Here is a 23,895-nt window from a genome sequence, read left to right on the forward strand (position 1 = left end):
GACTTTAAAGAGACAGTGAAAAGAAGTGATGGTGGAAGATCTTTATTATTAGATGGGAAATTGCTAAATGGAAATACTGTAGGTGGGGGGTGGGGTGGGAAATCACATTATGAAACAGAATGTACAGTGTGACCCCAAGTTGAAATGTTTCCCTCCCCCCACCCCCAGTCCTCACACATGCCCCTCCAGCAGCTCCCTCGTGACTTAGCCACGGGCCAGGGGCTGGCAGTGGAGGAGGGGACTGTGACTATATTGGGAAGGGGATGAGATCACCCAGAGGCTGGCTGATTTAGAACCGGGTAACTTTTTCCACCCGTACGGCTCTCAGAGGCTTCTGCACTGGCTCATAAACCTTGGCGCCAGCCTGCAGGGTGGAAGGGAGCCCTGTTCCCCTCCCCAGGGGAGGAGGAGATGGTGGCTGAAGCTGGATAGGGGACAGGTGCTAGGCTGAAGTTGAGATAAAATGACAGAGTGGGCCTGGGGCTCCCCAGGGCCCTGCTGGGACCCTGCAAAAGCTTTGCTCTCAGCCGAGCTCAGTGTCTTATCACCACCGGGGAACTTTGTGGGCAGAAAGTACATTTTGTGGGTACAGGAATATCCCAGAGGGTGCCTACGTTGTGGCAAAGTGAGCCGGGTGCCCTTGGGCCCAGCTGTAATGCCCTGTTATGCCTTGAGATTCCTATTTGCCAGCCTGGCCCTCCGCACCGAGAGGACCCCACCCTGGCCAGATGCAGGGAAAACCCTGGTGGGGGTAGTTGAGAAGAAAGAGGTCTGGGCTGGGAAAGCAACTGGGTTCCAATTCCCGCTCAACAAATAACTGGGTTCGGTTCAATTCCCACCCTTGACCACGGTGCCCATCAGACTCCCTCAAACCTGTGTTCCAGCCTCATGGAAATGTCACAGCGTGCTACAGCATGTCCCAGTCCTCTGAGGTTTTCCTGGCAGTTGTACCAGCCTGGCTATCCTTCCCTACTCCGGCTGCCTTTGTCAACTCCCACCCCCCGAGCCAGGTCAAGGGCCATCTCTCCCCCAGTCAGCGGCCCCCACGCCGGCTCGTCCATGTCCATCGGGGCTGACCCTGAAGGCAGGGGCCGGCTCCAGGACAAATGCTAGGACACGCTGGATGAAGGAAGGGGAGAGCCTCTGGCAGGGATGAGGGGTCAGGGGAGGACCCTCGAGGGGGACCTCGGGGCCTCAGGCCCCTCACACTCCACGGCAAACAGCAGAAGATTATGGTTTGAGGCACCCTGACCTGGGCTTTGAGGGCAAGGAGCGGGAGTTGGACAGAACCAGAATGAGCCAGAGCATCCCCTCCTTACCCTGAACCCTGGGCAGCAGGGCTGGGAATGGAATTCTCCAGTTGGATGGAGTTTTTTCCTGGAAAATCCCCACAAGCCCTTCCAGAAACGTGCTTTTATGCCTGACTCTGCCTCCTTCAGATTGGTGGGTAAGAGGCCCGTTAGCCTGTGGGCTATGCAGACAACACCCTTGCCTTCTCTGGACCCCTGGGCTTGCACTCTGGGACAGCTGAAATGGAGATTCCCACATCAATTTAGCACCATCTATCAGCTTCACAGAGTTCTCTCAACTATCCTGAGAGGCAGGGATCAAGGTCCCTATCATTTGAGAAGGACGCTGATGCTTGGAGATGCCAAGTGGTTTGCCCAAGATCCCATGGCCAAGTCAGGATTCGAAGCCCACCTATTGAGGGTCGGCCTGCATATGACCCCAGTCCCCACACCCCATTCAGGATTCCTGAAAGGGCAGGGTGAGCCTGCAGGCCAAGGATGCCACTTCCAGCTCGGTCCCATTTGAGCAAGCCTGGCCTGGCTCTGTGCCTGCCACTCTCAGAATAACCCTGGCGGTTCTGGGCATGGATCACTGGCCATCACCTGGGACCTATTTCTGTGCTTCGGGTAACGAGGAAGTCTCACCTTGTGCAGTAACCACTTGGGGCAAGGGTGGAACATGTGACCCCCAGTCCCAGCTGACCTTGCTGCCCTGCTGGGAAATGACCCCAGAAGGGAAGTGGGAAGGCTGCTTAGCCACTCTCCCTTTCTCTCCCTTCCCAGCCACTTCCCAGAATCTGGCTTTCTACCCCATCTCCTTTTCCCTTCTTCTCGGCAGCCCACCCCATCACCGCTCCCCACACACAAACTATGACCAGAAGGCCGAGGGCATCTCCATTTCTCTTCATGACCCATTGCCAAATCTTCTGCATCTGAACAGCTAGAAAATTCTTCCTCACCTCTAACTGTAGAAACAAGCCCATTTCCTTAGGTTCCAACCGGAGGGTTCTGGAACCCAGGTGCAGGAGCCATCTGGGGATCCAGCATCTAGAACTTGACTTTCTGTGTCTGGGGCCCTGAAAGCCTACAAGGGCAGGGGTTGATGGCATTTGAGATGACAGAGGCTGTGGGCATACCACAGACATTCTGAAATGTTGAGTACCGTCTCGGGTGTCCAGAATGCACAGAGGAACACCCCAGCCGAGTCGGAGGGGCTCCTTTCTGCGGAAACCAGTTGTGTGGAGGGAGGAGTATTATTACCCGAACTCAGAGACATAAATACATTTTAAATAAAAAGACTGGAAGGAAACCTGATAAAATAATGTTACTGTAACAGCAAAACCAAGAATGACTGTAGCTGTAATGACAACATAAATAATAGTAGCTAGTCCCATTTTCTGAGGGCCAGGGACGTGCCAACCGTACGCTAAGTAAGAGCTTTGCTCTTATTATCTAAGTTAATCCCCACAATGTGCTCTTCTCTTGGCCGCGGTAGCCAGTGGCCTGCGTGGTGAGCTCGTAAATGAGGTTGGTTTTTGCCAGGTCTGCAGCTTCCCTGGAGGTGGACGGACAAGCCCTCAGCCCAATACACAGGGGATGCTGTGCTCCCCCTGTAAGCAGTGCTGGGTGTCAGAGGGCGGGGCTGGCCCCCGGGGGCTGCCTTCCAGGAGCCAGCCAGGCCCACTGAACTGACCGCAGCCCCCACTTGGCCCTACTCCTGTAGGCGTTGGGGCTTGAAATAGTGGCCGTTTGAGAGCTGACAATCAAAGGGCTGCTAAAAAAAGTCCCCTCAGTCTGGGCTCTGTCGCGCACGGCTCTTAGGGCCTATTTTGGGGGAGAGGGTGCCGACGTGCCAATGGAAAATCCATGAGGCGGGAGTCTCCAGGGTGGGGAACCTGTGTGCCTCCCTCTCCCCCATTCTGGCGGCCCACCCTAGCGTACGTGCACACACACATCCACAGCCCTCGGCCCAAATTCCTAACCACTGGACTTTGTCGTTCTTACAACAGCTTCGGAAAGGGATGAGGAAACTGAATCTCAGAGAAGGGAAGCAACTTGCCCAGTCACACAGCCTAGACGTGGGCAGGACTGTGGCCGACTGGGCTTCTGCAGCTCACGATACAGTGCTCTCCCCCTAGAGGAAGCCCCCGCCTACGGCCTCACCGGGGAACCCAGCACATTGTCTTCTGGGGCAGCAGAAACTCCGGGGTCATGTATTATGGTTGGGACTGGGTAGGAAGCTGAGGATGACCTGCGGGTCTTAATGACCACATAGGAAGTCCCACTCGAAGTCCCACTTCTGATGAGACCTTGCCTGGCTGTGGGAGAGACAGCTGCCGCAGGCCTTGTCCCAAGTGAGCCCATCCCCCCATCCAGACCATGTGACCACCTCATTGCCCCCCCCCCCCAGGCCCCCAAAGCCTGGCAGCCCCTGCCAAGTTTCCAGAGAAGGTGTCAGATAAGGGACTGGTGCTTATGACTCCCTCCCACCCAGCCACTATCTTTGACCCTGCGGCCACCACTAAGTAGGTAGGAATAGCAACAGCCCCTGTGACTGGGCATGCCCACGGGGACAACCCAGCGACATCTTCAGGCAAGCACCAGGCCCCCCGCGCGGGCAGTTGTGCCCCATCCAGCTCCCGCACCATCCTGGGCCTGAAGTCCTGCAGCATCTTAGGAGACAGCACCAGGCCTGGTCCTCTGCCTCCGCCGCCTCAGCGGATGGGATCTGGAAGGCATGGCGTCCTGAAGCCTGCCCTCCACTGAGGAGCCGTGTGACCTGGAGCTGCTCACTTGTCCCTCTCTGGGTCGAGAAGCAGGACGAGATGGCACAGCGGCCCCCTGAAGCCTGGCAACCATCCAGCAAGGCCTCTCCTGGGGCTAGAGCCCCTCGTTGTCCTGGTGACCACAGCCTGGCCTGGCTGTCACATACCCCCGCGAACTCTGACCCTTTGACTTCCCAAACAGCGGGGATGTGGACAGGGTAAGGCTGTCGGAGTCCCGACAAGGGAGGGCAGCATGTTGTGACTGAGTCCCCTCTGTGAGTCTCCCTGTGACACTTCTGTGGGTGCTCCACTCTGTCGCACGAGTGTGTGAGGGTGGTGGCATCACTCAGAGGGAAGCGGCTGTTGCCATAGGACCCAGGGTGAGCGTCACCGTGACACCCAGAGTGGGGAGATGGAGGGAGCTTTGTGTCCAAGTTCCTGAGTCACTGCGATACCTGGCGGGGAAGCAACCCTCTCCCGCCCCCACCACCACGTCAGTGGCCCCTGAACCTCCCACAGCCTGACTCACTGCATGGCTCAGACCTGGCCCCGGCCCCTCCCCCAGCTTCCTCAGCCCTCTGCTCCCAGCCCCCTTGCCCTCCTCATCTTCCCCTAGAGCTAACTCCTGTCAGCTTCACTCCCCACCAAACCCCACTGATCCAAGTGGCCTCGGGGAGAGAGATGCTAGGGATGCTAGGGCAGGGGAGGAAGAGAGGGGCTGAGGTGAGTTCCTGGCACACTCACACACTGTGACACCATGCAGACCAGACTTTAATATGAACCTACACACCCACAAACAAACACATACACACAACACACACACACACACAAACACACACACATGCATGTGTGTGTGCCTCATGGAGTGACAGGGTGGCCAAGGGGTCTACAAGCTCAGTCTCTCAACACTAGCCCTGCCAGGTAGGCCCCCATAACCCTTGAAATCCTTTGGGTCCTCCCACATGTCTTAGGTCCTCTCATTAGAAACACGTGATCCCACAGCAGCAGGACCTCTGGAGGTGTGATCAGAGGAAGAACTTCCCTGAGGCCCAAGCTAGAGTCCTGGGGTGGGTACAGGTAGGTGTGGGTGAGATGGAGGTCCCCAGACTCTTTCTTTGTGAGTGAGGGCCAGACCGACCTCTGGGCCTCTCCCTTCAAGAGCCTTAATCTCTGGGGCTGGAAAAAGTTTAAAAATATCCTCATGTTTACATTCTTTCCAAGCCCGCCTCCCAATCCTCAGTGCTGGGTCCCTTTGATCTGGCCCAGTGCCTCTGAAAGAGGCCTGGGAGGGGGGAGCATGAGCTCCCCACTGGGGCAGACCCTGTGACTCCCTGATGCTCCAGACCAGTCTGAACCCTGTGAGACCCCTCAACAACCCCCCAGAGAGAGCTTTAGAGCTGACAAGGAGCCAAGGCCAGAGGGGCTGTCTTGCCCAGGGTCACCCAACAGGGCCACGTGGGGGCTAGAGTTGGGGCTCCTCTTCATACTCCCTCCCGAACACCTGGGCCTCATGGGGCCCCTGGGGAATATGAGAGTAGATGGCTATAGGCATCTGCAGTGGGTACCCCCACAGTCTGTGCACCCGGGAAAGCCACGTGTACTCAACTCCTGCTGTGTGCCCAGAGCTGTGCTAAACACATTTTGTGGGGATCATCTCATGTAGTCCTCTCAACAACTCTACTAGGCTCATTTTATTAACAAGTAAACCAGGGCTCAGAGAGGTGAAGTGATTCATCTGGGAACACACAGCAAAGATGAGGCAGAGCATGGATCCACACTGAGCCACTAGTTATTCCTCACCTTGCCTTAGCAGCTAGGCCCTGCCTGCAGAATGAGGCCTGCCTCCTTAGTGTAATCTCTACTAGCACTCACTTAGCCATGGCCAGGTCCACAAACCAGTGCTGTCTCTGTGTTTCTCTCCCTCTGGGACCCAGGAGGAGCCATGGCCCCTCTCTGACCTTCACTTTCCTCTATAGAATAGTCTGTGGATCATGGAGAGGCTTATGTCTACAGACTTTCTGGGAAAGTGAGCCTGTGTCCCTGGGGATTATGCACCTTAGGGTCAGCACCAGAACTGACACCATCAGAGGGTGGCCTGGGGCTTGGGGCCTGGAGGCCAAAGACAAAAAGCCCTCAAACTGGGGCAGGTGCCTTAATTTGCCCTGTCATCATCCACTCCTTCCTTTGTTGGCACCCTACCAACCTGCTTACCAACCCATCCACCTATCCACCCATTTACCCATTTACAATCCACCAACCTGCCCTCCCATCCACTCATTCACTCATCCACCCACCTACCCATCTACCTATCCATCCATCCAGAATAAAGACCCACAGAGTGGGGTGATGCCAGGGTCCCAGCTCAGGTGCTACATCCCACCGCCTGGCTGGACTTGGGAAGGTCCCTTCACCTCTTCGTGATTCACTTTCCCAATTTTACAAGAAGGAGCTGGCCTGATGATCTAAGGCCCTTCTCAGGGATCTCATGGGAGCCGAGGCCGCTGAAGGCTGTGGACACTTGGGGAGAAGTAATTCTAACTTTGGCCAGACAGTCCCACCTCGTCTACTTTTAAGACTCTCAGCTGCAGCCCTTAACCTCTCTGAACTTCAAGAAACTCCACTGGCAAATGGGGCCAATAATCCTGCCTTCACAGGTTGGTGGGAAGATTAGATGAGATGCCACCTTTGAAGAGCTTTGCACCCTGGAGATTTCAAAGTGGATGCAGGCTGAGTAGAGGATCCTGGGAGAGGGACAGGAAGCTCTGCTTGGACTTCAGTAGTCCGCAGAACCTCGTGTGTGTGTGTGTGTGTGTGTGTGTGTGTGTGTGTGTGTGTGCGCGCGCGCGCTGGGCCCAGGATGGCAGGACTGGCCTCAGAGCTCAGCCCGAGGCTGGGGATCCTCTGTGAGTCTCTCAGACTCTTCAGGCCAGCCAGGATGCCCACCCCATCTCTCTTGGTTGAGCTTGGCCCCCATCCCACAGAATCTGCCAGGAGCGGAGAGATTATCTCCTAAAAATAGGGCCTGGGCCCCACAGAGGTTGTTTTTCTCCCTTCCCCGTGATTTACCATCATCAGCTCAAGGTGCCTGGGACAGCAAGTCCCACCCTGGCTCCCCAGAGACGGTTGGGATAGGTGCATGGAGGATCAGCATGTGTCTGGGGTCAGTCAAGGGTCAGGGATTAGAGGTCAGCCTGGAGGTGTGGTCAGGGCTCAGCAGGGCACCAGGACCACGGCTTAATCTTGGGTCAGGGGAAGGGGTTCACTCGGGGCAGGGGCAGCTCCAGGGTGAGCCATGGGGATTCCTGTCTAAGTGAGTCCCCTTCTCTGACTTTCTGTAGACCCCACCCCCCACGCACTCACCATCCTGTATATGAAACCCGGAGGTGTGCTAGGGCCTATGCTAGGGCAAAGGGACCCATCCCCAACCTCACCTCTCCCGTTCCAGCCCTATTAGACCCTCATGATTCCTGTGCAGACCCCTCTTAAGACTATGGGACCTCTGCTCACCCATGTGCAGGTGACTCACAGATACAGCAGTGGCGCACACGTAAGCACAGGACATAGACTCACAGGTGCCCTCCCCTAGCAAAAATGTCCTGGAAAACAGAATGCACTCAAAAGGACACCCTCCTCAATCATCACCTAGTCAGAGTGGACCCATCCAGGGTCTGCAGCCATGGTCTCCAAATGCCCATAGAAATCACCCACCCTGCTCCGACCTCAAGTTCTCACCAAGAACCGACACGATGCCCCCATGTCCCTCCTCATAGGGGACCCAGGCTTGTCCCTCAAGTCCCTAGGCCCTTTCTGCACAGCAGGAGACGGGAAAGGAATGACGGATGACAAGGGTAATGCGCACACGCACGGGACTGAGATGCAGGCACAGCCCACGCCCTGCTCTCTGAGGCTTTATTAGTGGACAGACGTGACCCCATTTGGAGCACTCCCATGCGCAGCCCATAAAGTCAGTGTTCCGGCTCTACAGACTTGTCTGGTGATGTTGATTCCACCCGAGGGCAGGTCAAGGGGCTCCTACTCTGTCCTAGCTCCCAGTGATCAGCAGTGCTGGGCCCTCTCCCGGGGGATTCAGATGGAGGTAGAGGCCAAGCTCCCAGCTAGGGCTGCCTGGACCATTCAAACCGCCGCCTTCAGGGGCACGCTGTCCACTGGCTGATCTAGGTCCTTCTTCCTCGCCAGGGTCAAGTGAGTGAAGATGAGGATGAGGAAGATGCCTGAGGGGCCCAAGAGGGATGGATCAGCTCTCAGAAGGAGCCATGGGACTTGTCCACCACCCTGCTATTGGTATTGATTTAATAAGGAAGCAAGGTTTCCTAGACAGCATCCGCAACGCTGGGTGAGTATGACTGTGGTCCTGGGGCCAGAAGAAGCCTGACTGTTTGGCCTGCAGCTGTCCAGAACACCCCAGCCTCCAAAGCCCCCTTCTCTGGGGAACGGTTCAATGCTAGTCATCTGGGAAACAGCGAGCTATTCCCATGGACTCTGACAAAAAGGCACATGGTAGCATTGTGCTAGAACTAACAAAAAAAAAAAAAAAAAAAAAAAAAAAACCAGCCAGGGAAAAATCTAGAGGGCCAAAGAAATCAAGGGGATAAAGAGGGAGGCTTGGACTAAAGGGATGAGGCTAGAAAGACCTGGGCTCTGCCACATTCTGGCTGTGTGACCTTAGACAAGTCACTTAACCTCTCTGAGCCTCAGGGACATCATCTGGAAAATGGGGAGATGCCACAATCTACCTCACAGGGTTGTGGGGAGGATTCAATGTGACAGTCCTATATTACACAGTCAACGTATAATAATGTAACAGTAAATACTGTCATCAGTGATCACGATGACGAGCAGGAAAGTACGAAGCAGGAGCATGATGACTAGGAGGGTTGTGGGGCTCCTTCTCCAGCCCTGGGGACCACCGTCGAGTAGGGCACTGTGCACCTGCAGGCTATCACTCCAACCATCCATCACCCTCTCCCGCTCAAGAGCCCAGCATCCATTACCTATTGCCATCAAGGTGCCCACGAGGATGCCCACTGCCGACAGCTTTGTGGGCATGCCCTTCATGCGGCCCACCTTGCGCATGCACTGCCCCTCCACGTTGCAGCGACACACAATCACTGGGGGGACAGGGGACAAGGGAGGAAGGTACAGGCGGTGGGGGAGGGCTCTCGAGCTGCTGAGAGTCTCCAGCGCAGCCAGCTAATACACACTTTGGGGCACACATGTGTATTTATGTGTACGCAGTACTCCTTTCTGTGCGCGCCTCTGTGTGCCGGCATCTGTGTGCCTGGCCACACACGTGCAGGCACGCACGCGCATTTGTAGCCCCCGTGAACCTGCAGGCGCGTGTACCCAGTCCCTCCTCCTGCATGGCAACGGCTCCCTGGGGAACTGCAGGCACACAGGGCCCTGGCCTTACCTCGGATCTGGAGCTGCCATGTCCGGGCATTGTGGCTGACGACTACGGGCACTGCGTGCTCACGTGGCTCCACCCAATGCAGGGCCAGGGTGAGGTAGGCATGGGAACCTGTGGGACCGTGAGCAGTGACCAGAGCCCCTAGCCTGGACAGACCCGAGGCCCAGCCCCATCTCATTTCCGAGAGCCCCACCGCCTCCCGCCTTGGCCACAGTGTCCCGCATTTCCCCACCACACACCGTTGAGAGCCTGGAGGTGCCAATCCCGCTGTACTGTAGGGTTGGGGCCCAGGGCAAAGCTGTAGGGGCCATGCCCCTCAGCCAGGCCAGGGTCCTCGCCGGGTCCACTGATAACCACGCCATGGTCCTGGCGGGGTGTGCAGAGGTGTCGGGCGGGTACGGGGTGCAGGGTGGGGGCCCAGGCAGCCGGGGCCTTCAGAAAGTAGATCACGAGGGTTGCAGAGGTGCTCAGGGTCGGCTCATCTGCAGAGGCAGTGCTGAGCTAGCCCCAGGCCCGGAGATCTCGCCCTGCGGAGTCTCTGCCACACCTGCTCTACCCCACCCCTCCTCCCCATCCCCAGCAGCATCCTCGCACCTGTCTCTTGCTCACAGTGCACTTGCCCGCTTCACTATCCAAGCGGCTGCCAGGACTTTCTGTGCCTTTCTGGACTCCAGGCTTGCCCTCAGTGCCCCACCCCCTCCCCACCCACTGGTATCAGGGCCCAACAATGCGGAGATGCCCTGATTTGGGGGCGCTCACTTCTGTTGGGTCTGTCGTGCACCACAGGACAGTCCAGCCCAGAGCTGAGACCCGCCTCCCTGACATACCCACCCCGGGGCCAGCTTTTCATTCGGTCAGTGTGGCATTCAGAGCCCTCCATACCTGGCTCCAGTGTCCCACTCAGGCTCACGTCCTGCCTCGCCTGCCATAGACACAGCCCCAGGTACTCCTTCCACCTGCCTGGCCCCACAGCCTCTGCTCCTAGCCTATGTCTGAAGCCAACACCTGAGAGGCCCTCCAGGGCCAAGGGGCAGGGCTGGAGGATTGTAAGTGTCCAGTGAGGAGCGTGGACTGAGAGGGGAAACAGACGCCAAGCATCCCAGAGACCGACATTGGCCCCGGTCCTCATCCCTCCTTCCCGCCTGGGGCAGAGTGGATGCCAGGAAGGACCCTGGGAAGGAAGCTCAGCCCTGCCCATGTCTCTGTCTGCCCGAGGCTTACCCTCCCTCCCAGAGGCCCCACCACTGCCCGGCCATACCTTCATACTGGGCCTCCACGAGCACTCTGTACATGTCCCCAGGCTGGGCGCCTTGCAGGGGCCGGGCTGTGTGCACCTCCCCAGAGACCTCCTTAATGCAGAGCCAGCCCTCTGAGTCATTGACCAGGGAGAACCTGAGGCCCAAAGAAGACAAGGGGGCAGGGAGGCACTGGGACCATATATGGGGTCTTACTCAGAGACCCCCCCCAGGGCCATGTGACCTGCTCAAGTTCCACATCCTCTCTGTGACTCAGGGTGCCCAGTTTCTCTCCCCAGCTTTAGGGACTTGTTGAGGGATAGGGCTTGAATCACAGATACTGGGGCAGGGGGAGCTATCAGAGCCTGGGGGGCCTGACTCAACTCCACTAGTCTCAGGTCACCCCATAAAGGGACAGGATGGGAGGCAGCATCGGAGCTTGCATGGAGTCCTAACTCTCCTCTCCATGCCCTATCCAACTCATCTAGCTCTGACCCAGCCCCAGGAGTCACAGCCTTAGCATTAGCCATGGTTTGAGGAACATGCCAGAACATAGATAATGTGAGTCCCCTCTGAGGCCCTGGGGGTCATCCCTGGGGAGCAGAGGAGGTCCAGCCCAGCTAAGGGCTGGGCTTCTGGCTCACCTGAGGGGACTGCTTCTGGGGTCTGAGGGTTGGACAGTCAGCAGGAGGGAGCCAGCTGGGGTGCTGACTGGAATGCTGGCCTCGTAGCTCTCCTGGTCCAACTTGGGGGGTGGCACCAGCTTTTCCACCAACACAGTCACTGTGGCTGTGGCTCCAGGGCCTGGGCCTGGCCCCGCCAATTCTGTCACGCTCCGAACCACTACCACCAACTTGTGGCTTGAAGCTGCCTCATAGCTGAGGTTCTAGAACCAATGGGGTCTGGGTCACTGTTTGGGCCAGGGGATGGCACCCTGGTGCATGCACGTGGGTATATGTGTGCCCTTTCCCCAGCCCCTTACCTTGAGGAGTCGGAGTTGGACATGACTGGAGTCTGGTTCCCAATCCAGGCCGAAGGTCCCCTCCACATCCCCCGCCTCAATGGCAAAGTCCATGAGGCGGAAGGCAGGCTCAAGGTCAGCATCGGTGGCCATGAGCGTGGCCACCAGAGTCCCTGGCTCGGTGTTCTCAGGGAGGCTTACAGGCTCAATCTGGAGAGATGGGGACAGGCCATGAGCCCCTCATCAGTGCCTTCCCAAGATCTCCTCCCCTGTTCCTGCTTACCTGGGAGACGATGAACTCGGGGGCATGGTCATTGATGTCTGTGACTGTGATAGCGACCTCACATGTGCTGCTGAGGCCTGAGGCAGGAGAGGGCGTGTTGGAGAGACCAGGAAAGGAATGGAGAGAGAGAGAGAGCCTAGGTCACCACCGGGCACTTACCGCCCTCAGCTCCTCCTCGGTCAGCAGCCATCACCTGAAGCAGGATGTTCTGGCCAGCTCGGAGTGGGGCATCCCCCAGTGTCACACTGCCTGAGGTGAAGTCCAGCTCGAAGGCTCCTCCGTCTGCTCCCTCCTCAGGCTCAGGGCTCAACAGCTGATACACAATGTGCGAATTGGGAGAACCAGGGGCATCCATGTCCTCTGCCAACAGCCTAGTCACCTCGGTGCCTGTGAAGACAGCACCGTGGGACCACAGCCCAGTCTGGAGGCCTCACCACACCCATTCCTCTTCTGTGCCAGACTGAACCTGAGCTCTTGTGAAGGAGGGGCCCAGCTCAGAGAAGAGCAAAATGGGATGGGTCATAAGGACTTCAACCCTCCCACATCTCCTAACAAGGCCCATAGCCCACCTGGGGGGCTGAGCTCAGGAATGCTGACTGGGGAGTCATGTAGGGGGCAGACAGGTGCATTGTCGTTCTCATCCATCACTACCACACGCAGCTCCAGAGGTTCTGTGTAGTCCTCACCGCGGGTATTCCAAGCCTGCACCTGGAGCAGGTACTGAAGTGGGCAGTGGGGGGCTTCAGATGAAGGCCAAGGGCAGTTCCAGCCTGGCCCGGGTCTGCGTTCCCTTCTGGTGGCCAGCTCCAGCTCTTCTGGGTGCTCTTCCACTGCCTCAGTGCCTGTGGGGGGATGTGACACCCCCAGAAGCCAACCGGACCGTGACCGGGCACCCCTCAGCCTGCCCTCCTGGCTTCCCCCTCACCTCACCTCAGCCTGGGCTTCTCGGTCCAGCTCCTGGGTGACGTAGAGTTTCCCCTCGGCATCCACATCAAAGGGTCCAGGGGGCTGGCTCTCCAGGTGATAATGTATATCTCCCCCACTCCAGCGTACCTGGCAGTGGGACACAGAATGAGGGCACCCCGGGATGAGGGCCAGGAGTAGCCCGTGTCAGCTCTTCTGCCTCATCTCTTCCTGGGTGGGGAGCCTGGGTCCCTGCTGCTGCAAGTTGCTCTCCTCCCTGGGGCCCAGGTAGGGTCCTTTGGTTTGGGACACTTGTTGTTGTAGCAAGTCCCTGGTGGCCCTGGTCCAAGCCTGGTCCCTGGCCAAAGTGCCTGAATGACCAGGTTGTGTTATTCTCTGCCCTCTTGGGCTGGGCCTGCCCCCAGGGCATTCCTCGAGGAGGTCTGAGACATTCCAAGCCCGGGTGACAATCCCCATGGCAGCAGGGAGGTGGCAGCTGTTCTCCCTAGGGAAGCCTGGGGCAGGGGCAGGTCAGGGCCCTGAGCCACGCTGGCCAGAGGAGAGCAGGTGAGGGGCTGTGGGCCTGGTCCCAGGGCCTTGGACACCGTACTCCATCATGGGAACTGATGGGGACAGTAGAGGGAGGAACATAGGTAGGGGAGGAGCAGGGGTCAAGCTGGGCCTCAGACCCACCCCCCCCAAATCTTGAGACTCGGGCCCAGCTGTACCAGCCACGGGGCTACTTCAGCCACTGACAGCCACTCACTTACCTGGGCCATGTGGTGTGGGTATGGAACTTTGAGATTCTCTGCCAGGTGGACAGGATCTAGGGGCACCCAGGTGTTCTCTACTATGGAGACGTCTACAGTGGCTGTGGCCTGGTGGCCCGAAGCCTGGTCACCCATGTCCTTGACCTGTACCAACAGCTGGTAGAGCCCTTCTGCAGCCTGGTCTAGGCTGGTGCTTCCTAGAAGGGGCAGGGTGGTCAGCTGAGCAGGAGTCCAGGGCATCCTTCTCAGAGAGGCCACAAACACAAAGCCAAGCATGTGGCCAGTGTTTAGGATGCCCTCTGGGCCCAAGAGCAAGAAGTGCTTTTAGCACCAGAGTGAGCACCCAAGCAGGACTTGAAAGTTTGCAAAGTCATTTCTATATCTATCCACACAATGAATGGGTGATGGGTGGATGACGAGGATGAGGGGAGGGGTCCACGGGGGGATGGGGAGATGAGGAGATGACCAGCTGGATGAATGGATGGTTGACTAGGTAAATGGATGGGGAGTTGGGTGTGTGGATGGGTTAGTTTGCGTAGGTATTTGAATAGACGGGCTGTGTATGGGGTTGGGTGGTAGATGGGCGAATGGGTGACTGGCTGGTAGGTGTATGGTTAGCTTTGCTTTGCATCCCCCTCCTGTGCCTCTGGTCTGAACTCCCAGGTCCTGTTCTCCCTTACAATCAGTCCAAAGGTCTCCCAGCAACATCCTAGGCTACAACCCCTCAGGTGTCTCCTATCCTTGCCCCTTAGGCTTGGGTATCCAGAGTATAGGGCTGAGGCTATTCCGTTCATACCATTTTTTCTCTCCAGGAATGGTTCAAGCTTTTTGCCTTGCCACTCTCCACCTAGAATACTCTTTCTCCTTCATCTCTCAAGCTCCAACCCGTCCTACCATTACAGCTCACATGCCGCCTTCCCCAGCTTTCCCTGACCCTCTCCCCTCACCACACCCAGCTTAGGCTCACCCTCAGGGCTGAGGGCCAGAGCCCCCAGCCGAGGCTCCAGCTGGAACATGTCTGGGGAAGGCTGGGCTGGGGCCTGGTTCAGGATGTAGAATCGGAGATCTGAATTGGCTGTGCCTGGCTCATCCTCGTCCAAAGCCTCAAGGAATAGGAAGGGGATGCCTGGCATGTGTGGAGAGGGCAAACTTTAAGGGGTGCAGGGGGTGGGGAGAGTTTCCCATGCCTCCCCCAACTCTCCCTGGTACTTCCTTCCATATCTGTCATCATATCGGGACGCTGGAGGGGAGCCACAGATTAGAAAGGAGGGCAAACTGAGTACTGAGTCCCCTCAGTACTCAGTTTGCAGGGGAGCAAACTGAGGCCAAGAGTGGATGGGACTGGAGGACTCTCAGTGGGGTGGGGGGAACAAGATGGCACAGAAATGGGAGGGGGCAGCTTGGACCCTGGCTGCCCTGTCCTTATGCCGACGGTCAGCCATCTCTTTACTCTCTGTTCTCTCCTCAGGGCCCACCTGACCTGTTGCTCGCTGGTGGCCCTAGGCACTCACCGGGCCGGGTGCCCTGGCTCAGCTGAACTCTGTAGATGGACTGAGAGAAGTGGGGCACATGGTCATTCTCGTCCTTCACACGCACAAGCACAGGCTGCGGGCCCCACAAGACACGTGCATCCTCAGTCTCCAGGGTGACCTGGCAGGGAAGGCTCGTCAGCACCCTGGCCCGCCTTCACCATTCTCCCCGACATCGTGCCCGGTCATACCTGTAGCCGGTACTCCGCTTGTTCCTCTCGGTCCAGGGCCCTGGTCACCAGCAAGAAGCCAGACTCGGGATCCACAGCAAAGGGGCCCTCAGCTGCCACGCTTGGGGTATCCGACAGCACAATCTCGCCCTCAGTCTCCTCAGAGGGCAGTGGCAGCTGTGAGGGAGAGCAGAGGTAAAGGCAGTGGGAGCTACGCCTGGGGGATGCCCCTCCACCCAATGGTCCCATTTTATATGTGGGGAAACTGAGGCTCAGAGAGGGCTAGCACTTGCCTGAAGTCACACAGCCAGTAAATCAGAGAACCAACATTCAAAGCCAGAGCTCTTTCCCCTGTACTTGATGCTCCCCAGTACTCCCTGCCCTCCTTTCTAAAGCCCAAAACCCCACCACCAATAATTTATTAAAACTCCACTTTCTTCTGGAATTGAAATTTTGTTAGTCACTCACGCTATATCACATACTGTCCAGGAAGCAGGATTGAAAGAAAGGCAGAGCAAGAAAGAGAGAGGAATGCCGGAGGTGGGGGAAGTGGGACCTGGGGGGAGGGCAGCCCACCCAGCTCTTAGGCTCACCTTGATCAGGTACATGGGGAAATTTCCACCATAGTTTTCTGGGACTTCCACATACAGTTCTGCAGGCTGGACCTTGGGGAAAACCTGGGGGGAGGACTCTCACCTTGTCTCCAGGCTTTGCCTTCTTGTCATGGGTGCCCGACCAGGACGGGGAATTTCTGCCCCTTCCCTGGGCCTGACCATACCTTAGCCCATCCACCCTCTGGCCTTTGACCTCCTGATCCCACAGGAGGTCTATAGCCAGCTCTGTACACCCTCCCACAGCTAGTCCCTTCCACGGTCGGTGCGGCTGGGGTCCAGGTGGAATGGGAGAGAAGGGCGCCAACCCCCAAGGCCGGGATCCGAAGGGGACGAGCGGGGCCCAGCTCACCTGGGCTACAGAGAGGCAAAACAGCAACAGCCAGACAGGGACCATGGTCAGGATGGGCCTGAGGGACATGGCAGGAAGGATCCAGCCAGATCAGTGGGCAAGGGTTCCCTCTCACTACTCTCCTCCTAGAGAGTATCTCTCCCTTCATCCCCACTCAGCCCAAGCCATGGCTTCCCCAGGTCCCACAGGGTGCAACTGTGCCTTCCTCAGTTGGACTTCTGCTACCTGTCACTGCGGGAAAGGCAGCCTAGCCTCCTCCTGTCCCCTGTCCTTCTATACTCTCAGAGCTGCCCCTCCCCACCCCACCCACTTGGACATTGCCCTCCACCCACTCCCACCCTTGTCCCCTGCCTCGGCCCATTTCACACCAGTAGCCAGAGGGACCTCGCGACAGACTGGCCTCCTCTTTCTCCCCTTAGAGGAGCCTGTGACTCCCCACCTCCTGCAGGGTTGAAGGGCATCCAGCTCCTCAAGCAGGCCCACCCAGGCCCCCAGGCCCAGCCATCCTGCCTCTGGTTCTTGCCACCACAAGGACCTCCATGCGAGTTTCACCTCCACACCTTTGGCTCCTTCCTGACATAGCCTCCCCAGCTTGTACAGAGATCCCAAAGTGGTAATTGCCCAGCAGCCCCAAATATCACAAAAGTCTGAAGCTGGAAAGACCCTGATGACCCTGAGGGTCACTTCCTGCAGCCGCCTCATGTTGTAGGCAAAGCCCGAAGGGCAAGGCCTGACCAAGGTCACACAGGACTTGACCATAGGACAATTCCTCCTGGAACAGAGGACCCATGGTTCAGGGTCTTGGGCCCTGTTTTTCCACCCACTGCCATCCCTCAGACACGGAGTCCCCTCGGGGCAGGAACCCTGCCCTCCTCTTGGGATTTGCCAGCCCTCAGCATGGAGCTGGGCATGCAGAGCATGGACGACCACTCCAGCCACTCCTGGGAATTCTTCCCTGAACAAGGGCTGGACAGGCCAGTGTTTTTCCTTCCCCTACCACCAACCCCAGCCTCAGCCCTGCTCACCCCTCCACTCCAGGGCCCTCACCCTCCGGTGCCTAAGGCGGGCTCCCTTGGTCCAGCTGCCTGGAGACAGGGTTCTTTCTCCAGGGAGCGCTGGCCAGGCCGGGATGGGTGGGGTAGGGCAGGGCGGACACTTGAGCAGGTAGGCGGTCCAGCCATGCTTGCTCAGGACTGGAAAACACCACTGGGCCTACAGCAGCAGGCCTGGCCCTGCCCAGCCCCCCAAGTTACTCATTGACTTTGGAAAGCTGGGGGCTGCTCAGCATCCGTGACCGCCAGCCCCGGGAGGTGGGGAGATCATTGGCCTGGCACTTCTCCCGTTCCTATACAGCCCAGTGGGGACTTCTTGGGCCTCTGGGCTTGGACATTACTTCTTTTTCTGGGGTTCCAGACTCGATCACACTTCTCCCCCATGCACCAGCATCTGCAGCTCTACCTTGGTCCACTCTGTTCCTTTTGTCTGGAATGCCCTTCCCTCCCTTCATCTGTCTGGTGAGCACCTACTCAGACTTCAGTACTCAGCTCAAAGATTCTTTTCTCCGGGAAACCTTCCCTGGGCTCCCAGGCTTGTTCAGGCTTCTTTTCTGGGAATACCCTCTCCGCCATGCCACGTGCTATACCTCTATCAAAGCAGAAAAGACAGCAGATTGTCACTGTCTATCTCTTCCATCAGACTGGGACCCCTCCAGGGAAGGTCTCAGGGACCCAGTCATGACCTGGACCTCACTTGGCCCTGGCAGCTTCTCACTGGATCAAAAGCAAGGAGCTAGAGGTTGCACATGAAGGATAAATGAGCATGACCTGAACTGGGTATTTGTGACTCCAGACCACCCACCAGTGGGACCAGTGGGTAGGGGCACAGAAGCCCGTGAGATCCCCTGAGGCTCCCTGAGGGCTCACACTGGCTGCTGACACGGAAAGGGCTGGGACAACGGACTGTCCCGTGCCTCTGAGAGGGAAGAGCAGATTGAGCCAGCTCAGGTGACCTTGAGGGAATCACAGGGCTGGCCAGAGACCCCTCCCCCACTGAGGGCAGCCAAGTGGAGCCAGGAGAAGCTTCTGGTGCCTGGGAGTCCACGACCAGGGGTGTGTGGGGGCAGGGGCAGGGACCCTGTTGCCAGTCCATCCTCGCCCTCGGAGTCTCCCATGGTCTTCCCTGAGTCCTTCTCACCGCATGTCTGCAGGATGGGCGGGGACCCCGCACCCGCCTCCAGCCTTGTCTGCCACAAGCGCAGCGCCTGCCTCAGGGTCACTCAGGCACCCCAGGCACCCCAGGCTGGAGCAGGGCACTGTGGGCTTGTTGAAGGGATCTCCCATGTGTTGAGCTCCTACTGTGCACCTGGCACTGCTCTGAGCACATGCCTTCAGTATTCCCCCAACTCCACTTGGAAGGGGCACTGTCCCCATGTCGCATACTAGGGCACAGAGATGCTGAGTGGCTTGCCCAGGGTCACACAGCCAATAAGTAGCAGGGCCAGGAAGGCCTGGATTCTTCTTCAGGCCTCAGGATGTTCACCTGCTCTGAGAAAACCATGCCTTCCACATGCCTCTAAGTATGTTGCAGGGTGGGAGTGGGGAGCGGCAGCAGCTTTGAGCAGTTAACACTGCCCTGGGGGGCATGTGGGTGAGTCAAGACAGGTCCTGCACATTCAGGAGTGGCCCTGACACCTTCTGCCATTGAACAACTGCAATCAGTGTTCTAACCAGATTGCAAGAGCTCCTAGGGGCCTGTAGAATAAAGGAATCGAACCAATGAAGGAAATGTATGGACCCTTGCCCAGAACCTTCTCAGAAACTGTCCCAGGCCTCACCACAGGCTGCCTTCAGGCTCTGGAGACCGGCAGACTTATATACCAGTCCCTACTCAGCCACTTCTACCTGTGTGACCTCAACTGCTTCAGTTCCCCATCTGCCATTGCCAAATGTAGATAGATACTCCTTCCCCAAACACTGTAGGGCAAGTCCCAGCAGTCACCTGTGCCTGGTGTGGGTGGCAGGGAGACAGGCACACCCCCAGCTACCAGCAAACATACACACATCAAACATACACACATTCCCACACAAATATAAAGCCTCTCATTCTAGGCAGGGAGGGCTCCGGGGAGGGGTTCCCGCCAAGACCATGTTAGCCAATGCTGAGCATGGGAGGCTCTGGCCTGGCCCCTCCCAGAGGAGAAAACAGTGAGGCCCTTGCTCCGTAGCCCAGCCCCAGACACTGGCCTTCTCCTTTCCCAGCCAGGGAGTCTCAGAAGTCTTCCACAGCTACCCCACCTCAGCAACTTTCCAGCCCCTCAGGAGGAGGCAGGATGGAGACACCAGCCCAGAAGTCAGACCCAGTGTTTTTGTTTAGCCATGAGATCTGGGGCAGGCCATGGTCCCTCAGACAGACTCAGTTTTCCTTACATACAGTGGGGTGGCTGAACCCTTAATCAGCTGCGCAATGCCAGGCCCCAGGGCAAGAGAAAAATCTGGGAGGGGCTTTTGTCTCCTCCTGCTGCTTGGCTCTCCAATCAGGCCACAACCCACACCTGCCCCTCTGGTCCATCTGGCTAGATCAGAGCCCAAATATTAGGACAGTCAAGGCTGCACACTAGGGTAGGGCAGTGAGGCCCCATCTCTCAACCTCAGGAACCCTTCCTGCTCTTACAGCCCCCTATCGGGAGGAAACACAAAGTCAACAGCCCTGATCTATCAGGAAATAGTCTTTATTACAAAAATTTGCATGTAAACAAATAACCACTGCACTGAACAGCCTCCCTCCAGAGCATGCACACCCCAAGTGTGGAGAAAGCTAGAGTCCTGTCCCCACACACAGGCCTGCCCCAGGGGCTGGGCTCGGGCCGCTGCTTGGGACACACACTGGCCTGTACATGCATCGCTGTGGGCCCAGCCCTTGATGGCCACTGGGAGCTGCCCGGGCAGCCCTGTCTATCTGTCCATAACCATGAGGTGGGGTATGCCCAGAGTCCGAGCCAGCCCTGAGGCACCCAGGGCAGGTGGCTGGGCCAGCCCACCAATCTGCCCATTTGTATGCACAACGCAGTATGTGCCTGTGGAGTCTAGAGCACAGAGAGATCGTGGCAGGACTTGGACTTGGCACGAAAGGCCATCTTGCGGCTGTTGCGTGCTACGATGCGGCCCAAGAAACGCTTTGCCTTCTTGCCGAGACTCTCTCGCCGCCGGGTACCCGCTTGTCGACGTGCATTGGCCTCTTTGCTGTCCCTGCGCAGGCGTATCTGGCGCACAACACCCTCGAACAAGGCCTGGACATTGTGGTGCAATGCCGCGGATGTCTCAATAAACTTGCAGTCGAAGACCACGGCACAGGCCCGGCCCTCTGGTGGGGACAGGCACATGGCAGTGAAATAAAGGGTGAGGGGGTGAGAAGCCCACTCAGACTCTAGCTACCCCATAGCAGCTACCACTCAGGAATCTGGGCACCAGGGGAGGAGCCCTGGGGGGTCCCCAGAAACACTGACCCCAGCTCCTGTACAGAGGATCCAAGGCATTGCTGGGCCACCCAACTGGCAGAATGTGCCCACCTTTAAGGAGCTCACAAAGGCTCACAAGAGGAAACTCATTTATTGAAATAATTTGAAGCCTGATATTTAAATGGAAATGCTGAAGCAGTCAATACGAGAGAAGAAGGGCTTTGTTAGGCACCTTAGTATTTCATGGTTTGATGTTATATTATGATGAATAACCTGTGAAGCTGGGAGGAGAATGTTACTGAGTCACTGCTAGGTTCCTCTGAGGAACTCCGTTCTGAGGGCTACAGAGGAGAATGCTGAGCCGAAGAGGAGCAGACCCTCCCCAGGGTCAAGCCCACACCGAGACCAGCCCCGGCCCTGAATCCACGCTCGGACCTCCTAGCCCAGTTCCCTGCACTCTCCTCGCTCCTCATCTGTCAGGCCAGGGCCAAAGGGTCCAGGAGAGGAGGGTCCTGAGGTGGCCCAGCTCAGGGCCCAGCAGCTTCTTCCTCCCCAGCACGTCTGGTCCTTCCCCCCAGGCCTCTCAGCCCGCTGTGAGTCCCGTGGGAGGGCAGCAGCTGTCCCCCCTCTCCCCCTCAAGTTTTCTTCCTGAACATTTTTAGCCACTTATGATCCCCAGGGACTTGAGCTGAGCCAAGATTGAATGGACCACAGCCCAGCCAGGATGTCCCTCCCTTTCTGACCCACTCCCTGCTCACCATCCAAAGAGACCTCTCGAGAGCGCACCAGGTCGCTCTTGTTGCCCACGAGGATAATGGGCACGTCGTCCATCTGCCGTGCCCGCCGCAGCTGGACCCGCAGCTCTGAGGCTTTCTCGAAGCTTCCCTTATCCGTCACTGAGTACACGATGACGTACGCATCCCCCATAGCCATGCAGTGACCAGGTAGCCAGCGGCTGCTATCCTGGGGAACACATACATATGCATATCTACCAACAGTTCTCATGCCCAGGCTACAAGGCTGCCCCTCTAAGCAGGCCCCTATCCCCAGGTCACCCCTCCCACCCTGGCCTGGGTCTCAGCCTGCAGCCTACCTGCTCCCAAATGTCATAGACCATGAGTGATGCCTCTTCTCCATCCACCACGATGGACCGATCATATGTGTGCCCTAGGCAGGAGACTAGTAGTCAGATGACCTGCTGGCTGCCAAAAGCCTCCCTTCCCACACCATGTGCCAGGTTTCCTGTTTTGGCCACACCCTCCATCTCTACCCTAGAACCCCCCTAATCCTTCCCTCCACTGATGGCCACTATGTGACAACAGAAATGACAGGGCTGAGAAGCAAGCCGTACAGGGCGTGGTGTGCCTGACCCTCACCTAGACAGTGCTTCGCCAAGCTGACAATGTCCTGGATTGCCACTCCTGCGTTCCCTGCCCTCCTGTTGCGTGGGCCCCAGGGTAGCTCTGACCACAGTAGCCTGAGTTAGAATAGTGACTGTCACATTCTTTGGAAGCCTTGGTCACCTAGGGCTCTTCTAGAAACTTCCTCTGGCTGTGTTCCTGCCAGCCCTGGCAGGGAGGGATGTCCTCTCCCCATCCTACAGGTAAGGCCTGGGCGTTCTACTCTGGGCATTTCTTCCCCTACCAAGGGCTGGAGATCCCTTCTCCCTTTAGTTTCCCCATCTGTGAAATGGGTAGGTAGAGGCATGATTCTGAAAGTGCCTTCAGAATCCCATGGTACGTGCCGCTTTTAATCCAGGTCCCCAGCCCTGCAGCCCTCAGTCCTGCCCTGACATCTCCCCTCCCTTGAATAGTCCCAGCCCCTCACCTGCGGCCTCTGCTTCAGGCCCATCCTCGACACCACCGAAGATGCGCGCCAGAGCGCTCTTGCCCACGCCAGGCGCCCCCAGCAGCAGCACCTTGTAAACGCTGTCGTCTGAGTCGCTGCCCCCTGAGCTGAGCGACTCGGAGGAGCCCTCGGGCCAGTCGAGCGTCGCACCCTGGGCCCCGGTCCCGGCCCCGGCCGCTGCCAGAGCGCCCGGAGCCAGCGCCGCCTGCAGGTCGCGCTCGTCCACCGGCATGCTTCGGCGGTGCAGCGGGGGCGCCGGGCCCCACGGTGTGCTGCCCCGACGGCGCTCGCGCTCCCGGGCCCCGCCGCGGCTCCCGCCCGCTCCGCTGCCGCCGCCATTCAGAGTCATGGCGCCCGACGCCGTCTGGGGAACGGGAGTGGGGACGGCCGAGTCAGCCGCGGTGCAGACGGTGTGGGAGCCTGGACCACCCCCCCTCCTCGGGGCGCGCCTGCCCGACGCCGGGGTCAGGCCCGACGCTCGGGCCGAGGACCTGCCGCAGTCCCCTCCCGGCCGTGGAGGTCCTGGCGCCCTGACTCGTGAGCCACCCTCCCGACTCGTCCATCCGCACCCCGGACGGACGGTGCGACCACCCGCACCCCGCTCCGCCAGGACACTCACCCAACTGCACACGGACACGGTCCGAAGTAGGTTCCAGGCCCGGATACAGTCCACTCGCAGACCCTGGCTCGGACGCCCGACGCTGCCGCAGCCGCCGCCTCCTCAGTCCGCTCTGGGTCCCGGCTCCAGAGCTGCCTATTTAAGTGCCTGCCCGCCCCCGCCCCCACCCGCGCGCTCGCCCCCACCCCCGCGCTCGCCCACGTCCCCGCTGCTGCGGGGGCTGACGTGTCGGTCCGCCTCCCCCTCGGGGGAATCCCCCGCCCCCGTCCCAGGACCTCGCACCCCCCCACCCAGACCCCGCCCCACCCGACTGGGCAGACAAAGCCCGGGTTTGAGCGTGTGAGGTGGGAGGCAGGGAAGGAGGGACCAGGAGGGGGGCTAGGTTGAATGGTGTGGGGGAGGGGCTTGGAGTTGGGGGTACCCTCCTGGGTGGGGTCAAGGGGGAAAGCCGAACTAGCCAACTATGCCAGCTCCCCTCTGGGGAAGAGTTAGTCTGGCCCTTTAACAGTGAATTCTCCCTCTTCTCTCCCCCAGCCCTGGCCTGTTGCCCAAGCAAGCCGAGGGATACAGGCTGGACAGACTTCACCCTTCTCTGTTCAGTGGCCGGTGGCCACTCCCCACTGGCCCATATATGAGGTAAAACTGAAGGGTCCTAAATCTGGGCTTCTAGCCTTGGCAC

At 58.4% G+C, this 23,895-nt stretch overlaps 2 protein-coding genes across 5 annotated transcripts; both read right to left on the reverse strand.

Moving 5' to 3' along the window:
- Positions 1-8,188: 8,188 nt before the first annotated feature.
- On the reverse strand, positions 8,189-16,353 carry CDH16 (cadherin 16). 4 transcript variants are annotated; one of them, XM_088027130.1, is made up of 18 exons: positions 16,297-16,341; positions 15,927-16,010; positions 15,355-15,510; positions 15,146-15,284; positions 14,602-14,760; positions 13,635-13,831; positions 12,892-13,014; positions 12,531-12,681; positions 12,121-12,348; positions 11,962-12,038; positions 11,700-11,888; positions 11,362-11,603; positions 10,749-10,874; positions 10,014-10,020; positions 9,722-9,848; positions 9,486-9,593; positions 9,067-9,183; positions 8,189-8,286 (listed from the first exon to the last, which is right to left on the reverse strand). In XM_088027130.1, exons 1-18 carry the CDS (start codon positions 16,339-16,341, stop codon positions 8,189-8,191), a joined length of 2,373 nt encoding a protein of 790 aa, XP_087883256.1. The 4 variants fall into 4 exon arrangements, with proteins under 4 accessions (XP_087883256.1, XP_027952956.1, XP_087883255.1 ...); XM_028097155.2 differs by lacking the exon at positions 10,014-10,020 and having other exon boundaries at positions 9,722-9,964; positions 10,741-10,874; positions 16,297-16,353; XM_088027129.1 differs by lacking the exon at positions 10,014-10,020 and having other exon boundaries at positions 9,722-9,904; positions 10,747-10,874.
- Positions 16,354-20,074: 3,721 nt separating this feature from the next.
- RRAD (RRAD, Ras related glycolysis inhibitor and calcium channel regulator) lies at positions 20,075-22,946 on the reverse strand. The gene is made up of 4 exons (XM_028096104.2): positions 22,577-22,946; positions 21,843-21,916; positions 21,508-21,712; positions 20,075-20,655 (listed from the first exon to the last, which is right to left on the reverse strand). The coding sequence occupies exons 1-4, from the start codon at positions 22,944-22,946 to the stop codon at positions 20,378-20,380; spliced, it is 927 nt and encodes a 308-aa protein (XP_027951905.1). The 3' UTR covers positions 20,075-20,377.
- Between the last annotated feature and the right edge of the window lie 949 nt (positions 22,947-23,895).

Source organism: Eumetopias jubatus, unplaced genomic scaffold, assembly GCF_037043125.1.
Source record: "Eumetopias jubatus isolate StellerSeaLion01/CBP00866 unplaced genomic scaffold, mEumJub1_p1.0 scaffold_10, whole genome shotgun sequence".
NCBI lineage: Eukaryota > Metazoa > Chordata > Mammalia > Carnivora > Otariidae > Eumetopias > Eumetopias jubatus.